The 18,035-nt window shown below is 48.5% G+C and overlaps 3 protein-coding genes across 7 annotated transcripts; 2 read left to right on the forward strand and 1 right to left on the reverse strand.

Annotated features, from left to right (window-relative positions):
- Positions 1 to 412: 412 nt before the first annotated feature.
- Positions 413 to 9,571, forward strand: LOC114439344 (E3 ubiquitin-protein ligase RBBP6-like). The gene is made up of 18 exons (XM_028411222.1): positions 413 to 896; positions 1,700 to 1,799; positions 2,678 to 2,726; positions 4,108 to 4,146; positions 4,215 to 4,297; positions 4,370 to 4,466; positions 4,557 to 4,696; positions 4,938 to 5,110; positions 5,182 to 5,285; positions 5,357 to 5,491; positions 5,591 to 5,676; positions 5,759 to 5,834; positions 5,918 to 6,000; positions 6,091 to 6,426; positions 6,855 to 6,977; positions 7,085 to 8,398; positions 8,489 to 8,588; positions 8,864 to 9,571. The coding sequence occupies exons 1-18, from the start codon at positions 731 to 733 to the stop codon at positions 9,458 to 9,460; spliced, it is 3,801 nt and encodes a 1,266-aa protein (XP_028267023.1). The 5' UTR covers positions 413 to 730; the 3' UTR covers positions 9,461 to 9,571.
- A 714-nt stretch (positions 9,572 to 10,285) lies between these two features.
- LOC114439377 (GTPase IMAP family member 8-like) lies at positions 10,286 to 14,039 on the reverse strand. Of its 2 annotated transcripts, none has more exons than XM_028411291.1 (3): positions 13,866 to 14,039; positions 12,257 to 12,827; positions 10,286 to 11,986 (listed from the first exon to the last, which is right to left on the reverse strand). In XM_028411291.1, exons 2-3 carry the CDS (start codon positions 12,807 to 12,809, stop codon positions 11,160 to 11,162), a joined length of 1,380 nt encoding a protein of 459 aa, XP_028267092.1. In that variant the 5' UTR covers positions 12,810 to 12,827; positions 13,866 to 14,039; the 3' UTR covers positions 10,286 to 11,159. The 2 variants fall into 2 exon arrangements, with proteins under 2 accessions (XP_028267092.1, XP_028267091.1); XM_028411290.1 differs by having other exon boundaries at positions 13,806 to 14,039.
- Positions 13,279 to 16,817, forward strand: LOC114439392 (GTPase IMAP family member 4-like). Of its 4 annotated transcripts, none has more exons than XM_028411318.1 (6): positions 13,279 to 13,464; positions 13,629 to 13,832; positions 13,916 to 14,007; positions 14,415 to 14,459; positions 15,105 to 15,209; positions 15,350 to 16,817. In XM_028411318.1, exons 3-6 carry the CDS (start codon positions 13,983 to 13,985, stop codon positions 16,111 to 16,113), a joined length of 939 nt encoding a protein of 312 aa, XP_028267119.1. In that variant the 5' UTR covers positions 13,279 to 13,464; positions 13,629 to 13,832; positions 13,916 to 13,982; the 3' UTR covers positions 16,114 to 16,817. The 4 variants fall into 4 exon arrangements, with proteins under 4 accessions (XP_028267119.1, XP_028267118.1, XP_028267117.1 ...); XM_028411317.1 differs by having other exon boundaries at positions 13,279 to 13,460; positions 13,632 to 13,832; XM_028411316.1 differs by lacking the exon at positions 13,629 to 13,832.
- Positions 16,818 to 18,035: the final 1,218 nt, after the last annotated feature.

The raw sequence follows: 18,035 nt of genomic DNA on the forward strand, positions 1-18,035 counted from the left end.
CCATCATCTATTAACCCGCTTTGTCCTGCAGGGTCACGGGGGGTGGACCCTTTCCCAGCTATCTACCCTGGACAGGTCGGATTATCAACACCAGACCCAGAGACATGGACAGTTTTATTTACAGCGTTCTGACACAGCATGAACAGATAATATATAAATATATATAATATACTATATAGAATTTTATACATTAAATGTGTTACTACATAATTACTAATGTATGTAATTACTTATGTATTTAAAATACTAAAACTACAAAGCACCCATGCGCAGAGTGTTCATTCAACACCCTGCAGCAGCTTGTAATGCCTGGATCTGGCCGCGACAGTCTTTTTATTTTTAATCCCGCATTTTAAAAATGCAGTCGGTGCGTGGGCCGCCGGTGTGAGTCTGAGATGTCCGAGCGCGCCGGCGGGCCGTGAAGGCGGCCCGGCGCTGTGCTGACGCGCCGCTGCTCGTGGAAACAGCTGGTGGTTTCTGTCAGCGAACATTAGCGGCTGATGGCCGCGTTACCGGATTAAAAGTTCACATTCTCGCCAAAAGTCTGTGAACGCGCCGTGACCGGAACTCCCGCTGCGGTCCCGGCTCCCTCCGGGAAATGTCACCCGGTGCCCAGCACTTTATCCGCCCGCTGCTCATTAACTGTGAGCGGCTGCTAACGCTGCTAGCTAACTTTGTTGCCTCATAACAACCGGGCCGCTGGAGGAGCCGGTCCTCCGCTGACTTCATCATGACTCACATCCACTACAAGTTCTCCTCCAGGCTGACCTACGACACGGTCCTGTTCGACGGGCCGCACATCACGCTGAGCGACCTGAAGAGCAGGATCATGACCCGAGAGAAGCTCCGAGCGGCGGACTGCGACCTGCTCATCACCAACGCTCAGACCAAAGAAGGTAAATCACACTGTGTGAGCGCGAGCTGACAGGTGAGGACACGTGGGACAGAGGGGACAGGTGGGACGGGTCCAGAACATCAGAACCGGGACAGAAGAGGGGGGGCTGGAGGGAGCCCAGCGTGGAAAGGTGCGGGTTAAAAATAGCTCAGAGGTAGAGGAGGGACACACACACACACACACACACAGAGACACACACACACACACACACACACACACACACACACACACACACACACACACACACACACACACTCCGCTGCTGTTCAGGGGCTTCAGGCTCTGGGTTCTGGGTTCTGGGTTCCCTCTGGTTGTAAAGTGCGCTGCATAAATAGAATAGAATCGACTTGGTGTTGGGTGGTCAGAGTTCAGTTTGAGGATGAAACAGTGACTGAAACTCCAGCTGTCGCTCTGCTGACATCCTGACTCTGTTACCACAGACACACACATCAAAACTGCAGATTCTTTCCCTCTCAGGCTCTGTGGAGCTCTGAAAACGTTATTTATGAGTAAATCTGATACTTTCTGGTAAATCTATTAAAGCATGAGAAAAGGTGATATTTCAGATACTTGTGACAGAAAAGGGAAACCTAAAATGTTTAAACATGCTGTAATTCTCACTAAATATGTTTAAAATTCTGACATTGTTTTTAAATAGTTTTAACTTCTGGAGAAATTCCACATTTCATTTATCATTTCCATTTATTTGCCGACATTCAGATAAAACAGCCCTCGGTGAGCTGTGATGACTCATCCTGCACTCAGCTCTTTGACATAAATCTGTAACGTGTTTGTCCCTCACAGACTACACTGATGATAACAGTCTGATCCCCAAAGCGTCCTCCGTCATCATCAGGAGGATCCCCGTCAGCAGACTCAAATCCTCCAGCAGCAGACCCAGCGTGTGAGTGTGTGTTCTTCACTTCCTGTCTCTGTCAGAGCTGGTGTGACTCAGGGTAATGGGAGGAGCCGCCGCTTGGCCCCTGAACGCTGACAGTGAGGTGAACCTGCTCACTGGTCAGAGTGCAGGGCAGCAGTGCATTGTGGGGTTTCTGCTGGGAAAGCAGGACTCAGTGGGACAGATCGGCAGTCATGTGCTCCGTCAGCAGCACACAGAGGGTGGTGTTACAGCGCACACCAGATTAACTACAGACAATCAGAGCTCCACCTGCACAGAGACACAGAAACAGGGGCAGGGGGGAGACAGAGACAATGAGAGGGACGGGGGGGGGGGGGTGGGACAGAGACAATGAGGGAGAGAGACAGGGGAAGAGACAGAGACAATGAGAGGAAGACAGGGAGAGGGACAGGGGTGATGAGAGGGAGACAGCAGGAGAGAGACAATGAGAGAGAGACAGAGACAGGGGGAGAGACAGAGTCAATGAGAAGGAGACAATGAGAGGGAGACAAAGAGAGAGAGAGAGAGACAGGGACAATAAGAGGGAGACAGGGGGAGAGACAGACAATGAGAGAGGGACAGGGAGAGGGACAGAGACAGACAGAGGGACAGGGAGAGACAGGGGTGAGAGACTGACAGACAGTGAGACAGAGACAGTGAGCAGGCCTGGGCAGTGTCCTTGTCCCTCAGACGCCGCAGACTTCAGGAGCCTGTAACAGAGTGAGCGTTCAGACCGGCTTTTACCTCTAATCTGAAAAGTAGTGACGGCGTCTGAGCGCTGGAGGCTCCGCCCCTCATCCCACGGCAGGAAGCTTGTGATCTGAGCGACCAGCTGCTGTGTGAGAGCACCTGACTGTTATTATAACGTGTTTCCTGTGTTTCAGAGAGCGGCCAGACATGAAGCTTCACCACACACACAGAGCCGGCAGAGCCGTATGTACACACACACACACACACTCACACACACAGACACACAAACACACAGCCGGCAGAGCCGTATGTACACACCCTCTCTCTCTCTCTCTCTCTCACACACACACACACACAGACACACACATGTGTAATATTTAAAACTTATCCAAGGATTTCTGACTGGCTGTTGTTGACCAGTGTGTTATTAGTGACAGTGAATGGACAGTTATCACAGACCGTCTGTGAGCTCCTTGCTGTGTCGGCTCAGCCGTCTGCTCGGGTGGATCAGACTTTATCAGCCCTGCTCACAGCTGATAAACCAAACCGCCGCTCAGCACTGAGGACTGTGGGTGCTGTTAGAGGAGGAGGCCTTCAGTGACGGGTCACCTCAGGTTTTACCGGATGAGCAGACGGCTGAGGATCTTTGAGGTCACGCCCTGCCTCTGGTCCTTCTGGTCTCTGCTGTAACCAGCGGACAGTCGTTCTGTGAAAACATTCTCATATAGTCCACCGGAGGGCGCTGACCTGAGATTACATGACTCGCTCCACAGTTAGTCCCCTCCGCTAACAAAGAAGCTTATTTTATTTTGAAGGTTCAGTCAATGCTGACCAGCGCCGCCATCTTAGTTTAGAGTGATGACGTCAGGCAGCAGAGAAACGTCTGAAACTGTTCCTGAAGCTGAGCTGCAGGTTTTATACACTAAACAAAATGGCTTCTCCTCAGGGACCGCAGGTGCTCCATGTGATCTGATGTTCTGTCTGCTCTCTCAGCAGGAAAACCGTCTGCAGAAACACACACACACTTTTTTTCTGTGTTTTTCCTCCAATAAAGTCTTTTGTATGAAGCTGTGTTATGTATTGATTATGTGTTTGACCTGAAACAAACTGTGGTTAAATCCAAACAGGTTGAGGTTCAGGCTGCAGAGTGACACACACACAGCAAACAGACAGCAGGGTCACACTCTGTGGGTTTAAACTCTCACTGTGTGTGTGTGCTGACTCAGCATAGAGCTCTGAGCTAACAGCTAACATGTTGAACTTTAGCTCCTTACTTGAGTTGTTTTTCATTTAAAGTCACACCAGACACGAGTGACTGATCAATAACTGACTGGACCCTTTGTTTTGATGTGTTATGTTACTGTGTGTCGCCCTGTGATGGACTGGTGACCCCCCGTGACCCTGCACTGCAGGGCGAAGCGGGTTCAGAGGATGGATGTTACTGTTTCCATGGCAACTTTCAGTTAAACAGAAACATCTTGAACAGTTGACCAATCAGAATCAATACCCATAAACCCACAGTGATGGTTTTGGGCAAATATGAATGCAGGGCTAATCAATAACATTATTGATATTTGATCTGGGAGGAGTGTGTTGGGTTCATGTGGTTGTGTGTGTCTCACAGGTGGAAGTGCAGTCTACCAGCAGAGCCTTCTTCTCTAAGGTACAGTACCCCCCCCCCCCCATCTTTGTCCTGCCGTGTCTGTCCTGTCCTGACCTCTGTCTCTGCAGATTGCTAACCTGGCTGACGCAGACGTGCCCGAGGAAGACAAGATCAGAGCGATGATGTTTCAGTCCAACTACGACATCGCCAGGTGAGCCCCCACCTCCTGTGTCCTCACGTTTAAAGGCCTTCCTCTCTCTGATGCCGCTCCTCCTCTGCGCAGTGTGTCCACCAAGCATGGCTCCGCCCTTCCTGTGAACTACACCTGTTATCGCTGTGGATCCAGCGGACACCACATCAGGGACTGTCCCACCAGTGGGGTGGGTTCATGTACTCATCCTCACAGCTCTGCCACACACGTCTATATGTCTGCAGACGTGTTGATGTGTGTCTGTGTGTGTGTACATCAGGATAAGTCCTTCGAGACCCCTCTGAAGATAAAGAAGAGCACGGGAATCCCCCGCTCCTTCATGGTGGAGGTGGATGATCCCAGCATCAAAGGAGTCATGCTGACCAACAGTGGGCGCTACGCTATCCCCACCATAGACGCGTGAGTGTGAACAGTGTGTGTAGATGATGACTGACGACACATTACGTCTGGAAACGCCACATTCCAGTTGTAGTTCCATAGTTTAGCTAGCAGGCTAACACGGATTAGCTCTGGTGTGTGTTTCCTGACTGAGTGCAGACACAGTCTCCGTGTAGAGTATGTGGAGCAGGCTGTGTGCTGTGTTACATTTCCTCTACCTGAATGATGATTATTGTCTGTGGACATGTCTCTGTTTGTTCAGCGAGGCATACGCCATCGGTAAAAAGGACAAGCCTCCCTTCATCCAACAGATCGAGTCCAAGCGTGAGCACGACGAGGTGTCCCCGCCCGAGGAGCTCCTGTGTCTGATCTGTCAGGACCTGCTGGCCGATGCCGTGATCATACCCTGCTGCGGAACCAGCTTCTGTGACGACTGTGAGCACGCACACACACACTCACACCAACAGATGCCGATGTGTGTTTTTATAAGCCTTTTTGCCTCTCAGGTGTTCGCTCCGCCCTGCTGGACTCAGAGGACCACATCTGTCCCACCTGTCAGCAGCCTGATGTGTCCCCTGACAGCCTGATCGCCAACAGATTCCTGCGGCAGGTGAGTGTGAGGGGGCGTAGCTCGGTGTGGGTGGAGCGCCGAGCTGACGTCCTCTGTCTGTCTGGTTCCAGGCCATCAACACGTTCAAGAAGGAACGAGGCCTCAGCAGAACAAGCACCCAGGCCCCGCTCAACACGCCGAGCCAGCCGCCGAGTCAGCCGCCGAGCCAGCCGCCGAACCCGGAGCTGACAGCCTGCAGCCGGCAGGTGAAGCTGCTGATGACAAGCTGTGTGTGTGTGTGTGTGTGTGTAAACACACTGATCAGACACACATTTAACCTCTCTGTCCTGTTGTGTCCTCTGAAGGATTCAGACACGTCACCTGAGACGTCTGCCGACACAGAAACACACAGCACGTCCATGCAGGAGACACACCTGGAGACATCAGTCAGGTACGTGAACAGACAGGTCAAAGGTCACAGCAGGGCACGTAAACAAGACGTTCTGGTGCTGAAGTCTGTTGTCTTCACACAGGGAGGCGCAGGAGGAGGCCGCTGCTGTCCCATCCATTCTGCTGTCAATCAAAGACCCTGCTGCCCCACCACAGCCAGTGAGAACACACACACACACACACACACACACACACACACACACACTCTGTAACAGTTTTCTGAATGAAATATGTGTGTTCAGGCTGAAGACAGTGAGACAGTCAGTGTGAAGCAGCAGCCGTCCTCCACAGGTTCCCCTACTGGTCTGTCAGCCTGCAGGGACAGGTCAGTGTGTGTCTGTGTGAGTGTGTGTGAGAGTGTGTCTGTGTCCATGTGTGTGTCTCTGTCTCTAACTGTCCTCTAATGTCCCTGCAGGTCTTCTTCCTCAACTGGCATCTCCTGTAGCCGGACTGAGTCAAACACTGAGTGGTCTCGTTCCTCTTCCACATCCTTCTGCTCCTCTTCCTCCTCTACACATTCGTCTGCCTCCTCCCCTCACTTCCCCCCCTCCCCCCTGTTTAACACATTCCTGTCAGCCTACCTGCCTCACACCAGCTTCCCTCCTGGGTACCCACCTGTCACACCCTTCTGGATGCTTCCAGCCCCCCAGGGTGCCCCCGTCCCTCCTCTCTGCTCCTCCCCCTCCTCCTCCCTAATGCCTCTCCCCACCCCAAAGGACTGGGTCAGGTACCAGAGATCAACAAAGGACAGGTACAACAAACATCCAGCTGCTCCACACAATAACATGTCTAATGTCAGAGGGTCCCTGAATGCATCACACTCATTTATTAAACATGTCTGAATCTAAAACTCCTCCAGAAATAAAGAGTTCACTCCAACAAGATCCTATAAAAAACTAAAAGTTCTGTCCTCCTCCTCAACAAGCAGGAAGCCATGATGGAGTCGCATGTGAGCAGCGGTCACATGACCAACTCAGAGAGTATCTGTCTGATCTGCAGCTTTCTGCAGCTGATTCTGCACACACACGTCTGACTGCAGACATGATGGTGTGTGTGTGTAGAGGAGCAGGACTTTGTGATGACCCACAAACACACAGATACAGCTCTGAGGGTTCATAAGAGATGTATTTATCAGCAGATGTTATTATGGGTATTGATCTGAGTCCTGGTGCTCCTCAGGTCGCCTCACAGCGGATCGAGCCACACACGCTCCTCCTTTCGCTCCACAAGATCGTCACACTCAAGCCGCCATCGGTCTCGATCTCGATCTGGATCTCGGTCCAGATCTAGAAGCAGATCCAGGTGTGTCTCTTTAAGACAGATGTTTAGTTTAGGTTTTCTTCATGTCACGTTGGAGTCATGTGTTTGTTTTCTTTTATAACTGATTCATTGATCTCTGTTTTCTCCAGGCGCCGCTCTCCACGCTCCCATCGCCTTCCCTCCTGCTCCCACACTTCTAACTACAAACGCTCACGCTCCCCCACGCCGTCCAGGTCCAGGTCCCCTTCAGACACCCGCACAAGCTGTCATCACAGCAGGAAGTGGAGCCGCAGCTCCAGGAGCGGAGGGGAGCGTTTGGAGACGAGCTCAGGTCTGACCGGCATCCTGGAGTCAGAGCGCCACCTGCAGTGGAGGAGGTACGAGGAGTGTTGTGAGAAGTACTTAAGCAGCTGCCAACAGCTGCCTGTTCCTCTTTACAAGGTCCCTCTTCCTCCTCATCCTCCACTGTCGCCACGATGGGGTGACCGAGATGCCAGGCGCCCACCCCACAGACAGAGCACCACCAGACCTGATAGACGCTCCCCGTCCTCTGAATCGTCCAGCGACAGTCGCTCTCCTCCATCGCAGTCTTCATCTGACAGTCATTCCACGCCATCTCAGTCCTCCAGGGACAGCCGCTCGTCTCTGCCCAAATCAAGTGATGGTCGCTCCACGCCGTCTGAAGACAGAGCTTATCCAAAGAAGCCCACCACAAAGAGGCACGAGGACGTGAAGGACTTCCTGAGACACAAGAAGACAAAGAAGCCTGTAAGAGGAGGAGAGGAGTCTTCATCATCCTCTGAGGCTGCAGACAGAAAGAGGAGACACAACACCCAAGAACCGATGCAAGATGTCCTAAAACCACATCAGCCTGTGGACAAAGACGACGGGGGACGAGTGAGAGAGGAAACAGAGAGACGCAGAGGAGGCAAAAACTCAGATGGAGAGGGACAGTATGAGGACAGCAGGGCGGAGAACAGAAAGAGGCGAGGAGACGACCTGCAGACAGACCAGGGACAGACAAGTCTGAAAACAAAACCTGCAGAAGAACCTGAAACCTGCCAGAGCAAAGAGCCACTGGACACCAGAGACATCTGGGAGGGAGGCGTGACTGTGAGACCTCTGCGGAAGATCAGCTTCAACATCAACCTCCAAGGAAGATGGAAGGAGGAGGAACCACTGCAGGAGGAGGTAAACAAAGAGCAGGGAGGGGCTGAGGGGAGGAGCAGAGACCAGCATGTGACGTGTCCGGCAGGAGAAGACAGAGGAGGAGAGGAGGAGAAGGAGGACTTGGACCTGTGGCACTGTGCTCTGGGAGGAGGAGAGGAGGAGCAGGAGGACATCAGAGAAGAGGTGAGGGGAGAGTTAGCTGAGACTGGGAGAGAAAACACAACCGAGGACGTGGAGACGAGGAGGCAGCAGGAGGAGGAGGAGGACAAGGTCAACAACAGGACAGACTGCAGGTCAAAGTGCAGACACTCTTCATTAATGTGTTAACACCAAACTGACACACTTCACTGAGTTAATTTGAACTTCTGTGTTAAATCCTGCAGCCAGGAGGAGACTCAGGAGAGGAGGACAGTGGAGAACCCTGACAAGGAGGACCTTCAGGATGGAGCTGCAGACGGACAGGACAAGCTCGCTTTCATTCAGGTATGTTTGTGAGATGAGGACGCACAGCTGAGGGGTCACAGTCTGTCCAGAATGACCCACACAGGGAACTGCAGACCCCAGAATGCTCTGCTGCTCCATACAGACAATGAGAGACAATAAAGTAAGATTAAACAGCAGTGGATAACACAGAATGATGAATGAAACCAACATGACATGAAATGAGGCAGAGTTATGATTTTTATAGGGTTGGTAGTTTCAGCAGCAGTCGTTCAGACTTTTTGCAAACAAAGCCTGGGTTCCCTCCTCTTCCTCAGATGCCTCAGTCCAAATGGGAGGAAGGAGACCAAGCAGAGACCAGAGTCCACACTGACAATGTTCCTCATCCAGACAATGGACAGCAGAGACAGAAGCCAGAGCAGATGGACAGGGACCGAGGAAGGGACAGGGACAGGGACAGGGACCGAGCCTCCAGTCTGTCACACAGATGTTTGGCTCCCTCTGCTGGCCGAGACAGAAGTGACAAGAACAGAGGGCGGGACAGACCCAGAGACCGAGACAGAGGGAGAGACTACGGCAGCAAGAAGACCCTCTCCTCTTCCTCTTCCTCCTCCTCTTCCTCACATGGCAGAGAGAGGAGAGAGCGATATCAAGAAGGCGACCATGCGACCAGCAGGAGGTCTGACCCCAGCAGGAAGTCCTTCAGTGACAGAACCGGTCCTCAGAGCATCCATCCATCAGGCAGACACCCAGCCGGTCCAACCCACACCAGAGCAGAGAGCAAGCCAGGAGACGATGAAGGTCTATGTGAGGAAGAGGAGGAAGAGACCAGCAGCTCACCATTGAGCCACGAGAAGAGGAAGAGTAAGGAGGCGGAGACACACGCTGGAAGTACAATAAATACCTTTATATGAATGATGTTTTTTTTCTCTGACCAAAACGTGCCTGAACTCATGTTTGATTTCCCAGGATGCTCTTCACCTCTGACAGCATCCTTCAGAATAAAAGCACTTCATGTGAAATAATTGTGAATCACCTGAGAGCCTTTTATTGTGTGAAGCTGCAGCTTTGCCTCACAGACGCTGAATGTTTCAGCCTGTGTTCTTTTTCTGTTTCATTTTGTAAAAGTTTAATTTAAAACATTCAAAGATGATTTATCAGAGGAAAGTTTCGTTTCTCCTGTTTGAAGGAAATAAAAGGTGAGATGCTGCTTCTGTCTGTATGAGTCTTCTGTTTCCACCAGGGGGCGCTCTCATTTTCTCTTTTTACAGTAAAACTCAGAAGTTAGCTTTGCTCAGCACACACTGCACACTTCAGCCTGGGAGGGAAAACATTCCTGTGACATCACAGCATCAAACAGGAAATGAACCCCAGGTTTAAAATGTGTTAAATTAGGACAGTCTCAGCTCAGACCGTGAGCTCTGCAGGTGTATTCGCCGAATGTAAAAATATCACATGCAACTATTACATTTAGCTATATGTGATGAATGGATAAATATTAAACCATCTGTCCTCTCCGTCTAAGATGTGGACATTATTGTCCTCAAAGGAGTGTCCCTTCTCTTTGAGGTGGAGGTGAACAGCTGAGTCTTGTCCTGAGGAGGTGGCTCTCCTGTGCTGAGCCATTCTTCTGTGGAGTGGTTGTTTAGTTTCTCCAATGTACAGATCAGAGCACTCCTCACTGGACTGCATATATCACAGTGCTGTGTCTGTCCCTGGGAGTTTTGTCCTTCAGGTGAACCAGTCTCTGTTTCAGTGTTGTCATCGGTTTGAAATGGACCGGGATCTCATGGTTGTTGAAGATTCTACGGAGTTTCTCTGATACTCCTGACACATATGGAATGCAGATGTTCTTTCTGCGTCGGCTGTTGTCCTTCCTGTTGTTAGTGGGTGTCCACTTGGGATTGATACAATAATTGTGTTCAAGATCAAATGAATTCATGCTAAGTGGCATGTTTTAACCATATGTTTAATCACAATCATTTTGTGTTTACAACGTCGACAGTTAATCAATCAGGCCACATACTCTGACTACAGGTCCCACATGAAAATAAAATAAAAACACTTTTTAGATTAGGATGAATTTCTCTGAATTGCAATGAATTGAGTTCAGCTGTAAATAAAGAGTTAAGAGGTGGCCTCTGACCTCTGCCGACAGGAGCTTCTGATTTGCTCGTAGACTACAATTCAGCACCTTCACCCCTTTTAGCTTTATTTAAATAAAGACACACTAACATAAATAAAAACAACTCCAACTCATCAATAACAAAGTACAACCAAAAGAGCCGAAACTGGACTGAAACCAACCACACAAAGAGAAGGCTGGAAACAAGGCAGCGATTATCACTGCTCATCTAAGCAGCTTCATCAGTTCTGCAAAAAATGAGTAAACAACTCTCAAAAAGCAAGAAACTGGGAGGATCTACATGGTTTCATGTTGTGCCATTTGTGGCAGAACTCAATCCAACACACAGCACCTGCAGAGTAAAACCCAGGAAAGAGTCACCACAGGCTGAATGAATCCATTAAGTGTGCAGTGATTGAAAAACACAACTGAAAGGCTTCTGTCACGATGGTTCAATCTAAAATCACTCACTGCTTCACACTTCCCTACTAGCTGTGAGATGGTGCCATGAGTGGTATGTTTTCATCATCATCATCATCATCATCATCTGAGCTGGTCGTGGGCCGAAAACAACAACAGAAAATGCGTTTAACTTTCCTCCACATCCCACTGAGAAAAGGTTCCAGCCGTCTCTGTGCTCTTTGCTGTGGGGCCTCAGTTCCACCTGATCCAGTGATTTGAGCTTCTCTGATGAAGGTGTAAGCCATCCTGAACATGTCAGAGGTGTAGTATTCTCCAACATTAGCTGTCACTATCTCTTCTATTGTATCTATGAAGTCCCGAACTTGTCTGTTTTTTCTCCTCCGGTTGTCAAACACACAGTATCTCTCATGACACATTGACACCAGCCTGGACATTTGTTGGCTGGAGCGAATCTTCTCCTTAATGGATGCCTCTCCAAGCTCGTCTCCATAGGTAAAGAGCACCATGGTGTAGTTTCGAGCACCACTGCCAAACAGCTGTGAAAGTAGGTTAATCAGATCCATATCTGTTTTGGACACCCTGCCTATTCTGACCACAATAACAAAGGCGTGTGGACCTGGATTGGCATGTACCAAAGTCTCCATGATCTCCCTGTACAACTGCTCTGGAGTTAGAACTTCATCAGTGAACCCTGGAGTATCGACCACAGTGACCTCATAGCCCTCCACCTCTGCTGATTTAGACACAGTCTCTGTATTGACTGAATCAAAGTCACAGTCTGATTCAAACCTATTAGACCCCAGGATGGTGTTTCCGGATGAACTCTTCCCTGCTCCAGGTCGACCAAGAAGAACGATCCTCCTTTGCACCAGAGACCCCTCAGAACCTGCAGCTGGAGGGAAGAAAACATAGAGTGTCTTATGACTGCTGCATGCCCATGAGTTTTCTTAGTAAAGATTAACCCCTTCCACCCCAAGCCCACTTTTAAGGCATCAGCTTGAAAATGGCATGCCCAAAATGAATTGAGTATATCTCAGCAACAGTCCTGGGACAGTCACTCACTCACATTCAAAGGGTAACATTGAAAAGCTATTGTTGAAGCAGGAGAGAGACAGAGGCAACACACCAAACAGCAGTGAGAAATAAACACCCAAATACATACAGAAGGTGGGTTGAAGGTGGCCCGACTTTATCAGCAGCTGTTTGACTTGGGCCTCATATCTATCATTGTTATTGAAGACGTGATACCTCCCTTCAAACTCTTTAACAATGTCTGGAAGTGAACTTTCATCATCTTCATTTATAAAGTCATCCACTGTCATGTCTTCTAAGGCATCTCCATTTGTGAAGAGAATATAGCTCCTTCTCAGCCCATCCTGTTTGAGCACTGACATAGTTTCCTCCACAGCCTTCCGCTGTTCATTGGTGAACCGCCCAATGCTGATCACTACCAGGAACAGACAAAGTGTGGAGGGCTGCAGGAGGTCCTGACACCAGCGTTCGATCTCCCCTTTACAAGTTAATATTCCTGGAGTGTCAACCACTGAAATCTGTTTCCCACACACAGTTCCAGTGCTTTCACAAATTTTTGTTGTCACTGATTTGAAGGAAGCTTTGGACACAAAAACCTTCTCTCCCAGAATGGTGTTTCCTGCAGCACTTTTCCCAACTCCCACGTTTCCCAGGAGGACAATAGTGAGTTGATGTGTGTCCATGTCTGAGCAGCAGAGAACCTGCAGGAGACAACAGAAATGAGTTACACCTCTTGGACTCAACCTGCCTAACTTCTGCCTTTAGCCAGAACCCTCATTTTAAATAAACGTTAAATAAACGCCGTCTCTCTTTGAAAGAGCTGAGTCCTGTGAGCTGCTCCTAACACATTTAGAACCACTGTCTTATTCTGTAGGGAAGGCAAAATACAAACCACATTTTAATCAAGTCTCAATAATGTTTTTTAAAGATCTTGTATTAACAGTAAGAGCTCTCACTCCTTCGATTTCTCACGCTACAACATTGACAGTAAAATCTATGAACAGAGCTTCGGTGACGTCACCCTTTTTAAGGTTCAGTGGGAGGCTCCGACCGCCGCCATGTTGGCAGCGCCAAAGTCCGCCAACACTCCAAATATGGACAGGGGGGGGGGGGGGGGGGGGTGCGGAGCGGAGAGGAGGAGGTCGGGCGATTGTTGAAGCAGGAAACTCGCGCTGTGATACCGCCTGTCACTCAAAGCGGCAACGCCCATATTTATGCGCAACAGGTGAATCAGGACGCGCGGTGTCATCGTCGCACGTCCCCTGAGAGAGAGTGTCCGCCGCGAAGCGTCCCGACCGCGCCATGCCGTCATCGACCGATGGGCAACACAACATGTAGGTTAGCATGAACTCTGATCTTTAATCACCTTTATTTATGAACTGATGATATATACATCCACTATAATATAAACACAACTGTTTCATCTTGCTCGACAACATTTGCATGTTTGTTCCTCTCTCTCTCTCCCTCTCCTTCTCCTCCTCTACCCGGCCGTCTGTCAGCAGGAAGGTTCTCTTTATGAGTCGGGTTCAAGGTTTCTTCCTGTTAAAGGGAGTTTGCCTGACACTGTTGATCTTAAGACTTAAAGACTTAAAACTGGACTGAACACAATCATGTGTTGTATATAAAAACAATGTGGAGCCGTAAGTGAAACCTCGGCAGTATGAAGTCAAACTCACCCCTGCTGCAAATGAAGAGTTCCTGCTGTGAGTGCAGTGGAATAAAAGAAACCACCTGACCTGTTTCTCCTTGATCAGACAGTCTCACTTCTGCTTCCTTCCTGTGGCAGGAAACGTGTCAGCGGGAGCTGAAGCAGTTGAGCTGAGAGACACAGAAGAGAGGACGCTTCATCTGATATGATGGCAGAAAGCGAAACCTGCAGTAAGTTATGAAGAGCAGTGATTCTTTGCTCCAGTCACCTTGAACTGAACGTTACTAAACCCAGCCCTCCTTACAGTCACTTTCACTTTCACTCTGTGGATGCTTTGTTGGTTTGTCAGCAGAGATGCTTTTCTACCTCACTGTGCCTTTCATCAGATTTATATCATTACATCACATAGCATTTGACCTGCTCAGAATTATTCAAAGTTCTGATGGTGTTCGCAGTGTTTTGCTAAAAGAAAGTGTGAAAGTGTGTTTTCTCTTCTTCTGTTTTTCCAACCTTCTCCGATTCAGACAGGATTCAGCTTGTTTCAGGCATCATGTTTCATTGGGGTGGAGTTCTCTGTCAGGGGACCATGACAGACACATTCTGCTTCATCTAACTGTTGTCTCTTGTGAATAAACAGAAGCAGAAAGGAAGAGACGACGCAGTATGGATCTTCCTCCTCCAGGTTAAAAAACTCTTTAAATATCTCAAACGGTCCTGTGATTTACAGCGAAGAGCAGAGGCTTCTTCATTTTTGGGCAAGAGTCCCATCTGGGGTAGCTGTTTGGGGCAGCAGTGGCACAGTGGTATAGCAGGGTTGTCCAATAACTGGAAGGTTGGTGGTTCAACCCCAACTCCTCCCTAAGTCATTGTTGGGTGTCATCAGACACATCAGACATTTCACCCTGCCTGTGGCGCGCCTTGCTAGTCATTGTATGACACTGCTTGGCAGCAGCCTTAAACAATTTCTTTACTAAAGTATCTAAAAAAAAAGAAAAACATAATATGGAAAGAGAAGGCGAACATGCCTGATACATGTTCCTGCTCCAGAGTTCAGACTTCTTATCAGATTTAGTGCTCAGCACAGATAAAGTCATTGTAGTGGGTGACTTTAACATTCGTATGGACGTCAACTCTAAAAGTCTTAAAACGGTCTTCAACTCATTCAGTAGTTGTCCTCTTCCCCATGGAACTGACACATTTAAGGAAACATATAGCAGCTAACACTACTTTTAGATCACTCAACTGTTTTATACTTTGGTTAACTTTTTGATTTTATTAGCTTCTATGTGTTCAGCTCCATTCTTTCTAACTGTGTTTTTTTTGTCAGACTTCAGGCTGGTTCTTTTGGGGAGGACTGGATCAGGAAAGAGCTCCAGTGGAAACACCATACTGGGGAGAAATGTCTTCAAAGCCAGCACCAGCAGACTCTCAGGTGTCATGATCTTTTTTGTTGATTAATATCTTCAGCTAACATCAGAGTGAGATTCTGACCTGCTGAGTGGTCCGTTAAATGTGCACTAATGTCCTTTTTGATGGAACTGCTGTGTTAATGGGTTAATCTTTTCTGTTCAGTCACCAGTGAGTGCCAGAAGAAGAAAGCTAACGTGTTAGGTAGAGAGGTGACTGTCGTCGACACCCCCGGCCTCTTCGACACCTCCCTGCCTGATGATACAGTGAGCAGGGAGATATCAAAGTGCATCAACATGTCAGCCCCGGGACCTCACGCCATCCTGCTGGTCATCAAGGTGGGGCCCTTCCAGGCAGAGGAAAGAGATGCTGTGAAGAAGGTGGAGGAGATCTTTGGAGAGGATGCCTGGAAGTACACCATGATACTCTTCACCCATGGAGACAGAGTAACGGGAAACTTTGAAGAGCTGGTAAATAGTGCTGGGCCTGAATTACAGGAGATCCTGGAGAAGGTGGACAGGAGATACCACGTCTTCAACAACCTCAGAGTTGATGATCGCAGTCAGGTCCTGGATCTGCTGGAGAAGGTGGAGAAGATGGTGGCTGTAAATGGAGGACAGTGTTACTCCAACTACACCTACCAGGAGGTGGTGCAGATGTTGGATCAGAGAGAGCTGATGCTCAGAGAGTTCTATGAGAAGAAACTGCAAGAGGAAGTAAGAGCTGTGGAGTTAAAGTATGAGAAGAAGCTGATGGAGGCTCAGCAGGACAGACAGCAGGTGGAGGAACGACTGCAGACTGAGCTGAAGGAGCTGAAGCAGTACTACCATGCTTTAGAGAGCGGAGTCCGTCAGGTTGTGGAGCAGAGTGTACCCACTGACTCCATAGAAACAATAGTCAAGTTTCATGAGACTTTGAAACTGAACTGAAACTCATCAGGACTGCAGGACTGCACATGGACCTGGGATCTGTTGGAAACATGGCTACCTGGCCTCAGGGCTAGGTTCCTGTGTCCATGTTCTAGGCAGGGTTCTAGATTGATCATGTTTCTCTGGGTGACCAGAGACAAAGGTTCAATGCTGTTGTTAAACGTGACAATAAATCTCTTTTGGAGTTCTGATTCAGAAGTCTGAACCTCTGAAAGAGAGGAGAAGGTGGCCCTGTACCACCTCACATTATTCACTTCCTGCATCCTTGGCATCATGACTACATTATTTGAGTCCAAAGCTACAAGCCACTAAATGTCAAATCTAATTCTTCATTAGTTTTTCAAATGATTTTACTGCATTTTTATGTAACCGGTTCCTGAATGATCATTGTTATAATTACACAAAATCAGTTTTCTTACATACACAACTGTCAGGTTTCAGTATTTCCTGTCTTCAGCTTTAAGTTTGGAGTCTCCCACCCGCTTTTCTTCTTCTGTGGTGCCCCCTATAAAGTGATGGCGACCCTTCTGCCTCTACCCTTTAGTACAATTCTCCTGTGGGAGAGGTGGTGCCTTATTTTCTGTCACATATGTTCATCCTGGTTATAATTACTTCTGTGTTAATATGCTTATAAGTAGAAGATGCGACTGTCCCAACTGAGCTAGACAAACTGTATGAATGTTTTTATATTGTTGCATTATTTCATAGTTAACGTTTAGTAATAAACAACACAGCTGTCCTGTTTATGTCTGTCGGGACCAGCTGATGTTTTTATTTACTGCCTGCTGGTCAGCTGTGGGTTTGGTGGCCTCTTGTGGACAGTTGTGGTAAAACAGCCACAGTTTTTATGATGTTTGTGGAAAAAACTGAACCTCTGCTGTTATTGATCAGTCCATCCTCAGCAGAGGTCTCTCTGCCATGGAATGTGTGTGTCTGTGTGTGTGTGTGTGTGTGTGTGAGAGAGAGAGAGAGCAGAGTGGTCAGCTCACACTGAGCGCTCCCATCATACATATTTATTAACCCCCCCCCCCCCTTTTGTCATTATGATCAATGCACACACCAGAGGGCAGACTGATGGCTGCGCTGTCTAGACACCTTATGGCTGTGTGTGTGTGTGTGTGTGTGTGTGTGTGTGTGTGTGTGTGTGTGTGTGTGTGTGTGTGTGTGTGTGTGTGTGTGGCAGGGTAAAAGGGTAAAGTAAAGGTAAGATGTTGAGTGAATGAGAGAGGCTTCATTTTGTGTGTGTATCTTCATCAGTGTGTGTGTGTGTTTAAGTGAACATGATGTGTGTGAGTCAGAATGTTCTTCATCTCTATTTTAAAGTAACGACAGCTCCATCATTTACATAATTCCCACAGCCTCCTTCTGCCCCGCCTCCCTGCATCATAATGAGCCACAAACTAGACAAGTACAGAATAGTGTAGGCACACACACACACACACACACACTGAGCTTCTTTAGCTGTGGTCTGAATCCAGGTTTTATTGTACAGATAAGGAGACTCGTCAAACCAACCTGTCCACATACATCTCTACACCAGCAGGTGGCAGCAGTCTGCGTTGGTCCATCAGTGTGTGTCTTCCAGTGTTTGTCGTTTGTGTGGTGTGTGACTTGTGGTTGTGTTCCTGGATGACAGATACTGGCTGATGATTGGCTGTCATGAATACCGTTTTTCTCATCGTTAACCTTCCAGGTGTTACAGGTGTTGACAGATGTGTTTATAGTTTTTACTGTCGTATTGAGTCATCGTGCAGCAACAACACCAACACACACTCTCTGTGTAAACAACAGATCTGATAGAATATTTATTTGTTCCTCAGAAACTTAAACCAGCAATGTGTGTGTCTGTGTGCCTGTGTGTGTGTGTTTATCCACTGTAACTGTATGCCATCATGAATAAGTGATGTTGACACACGCTTGCT

Source organism: Parambassis ranga, chromosome 8 (genome assembly GCF_900634625.1).
Source record: "Parambassis ranga chromosome 8, fParRan2.1, whole genome shotgun sequence".
Taxonomy (NCBI): Eukaryota; Metazoa; Chordata; class Actinopteri; family Ambassidae; genus Parambassis; species Parambassis ranga.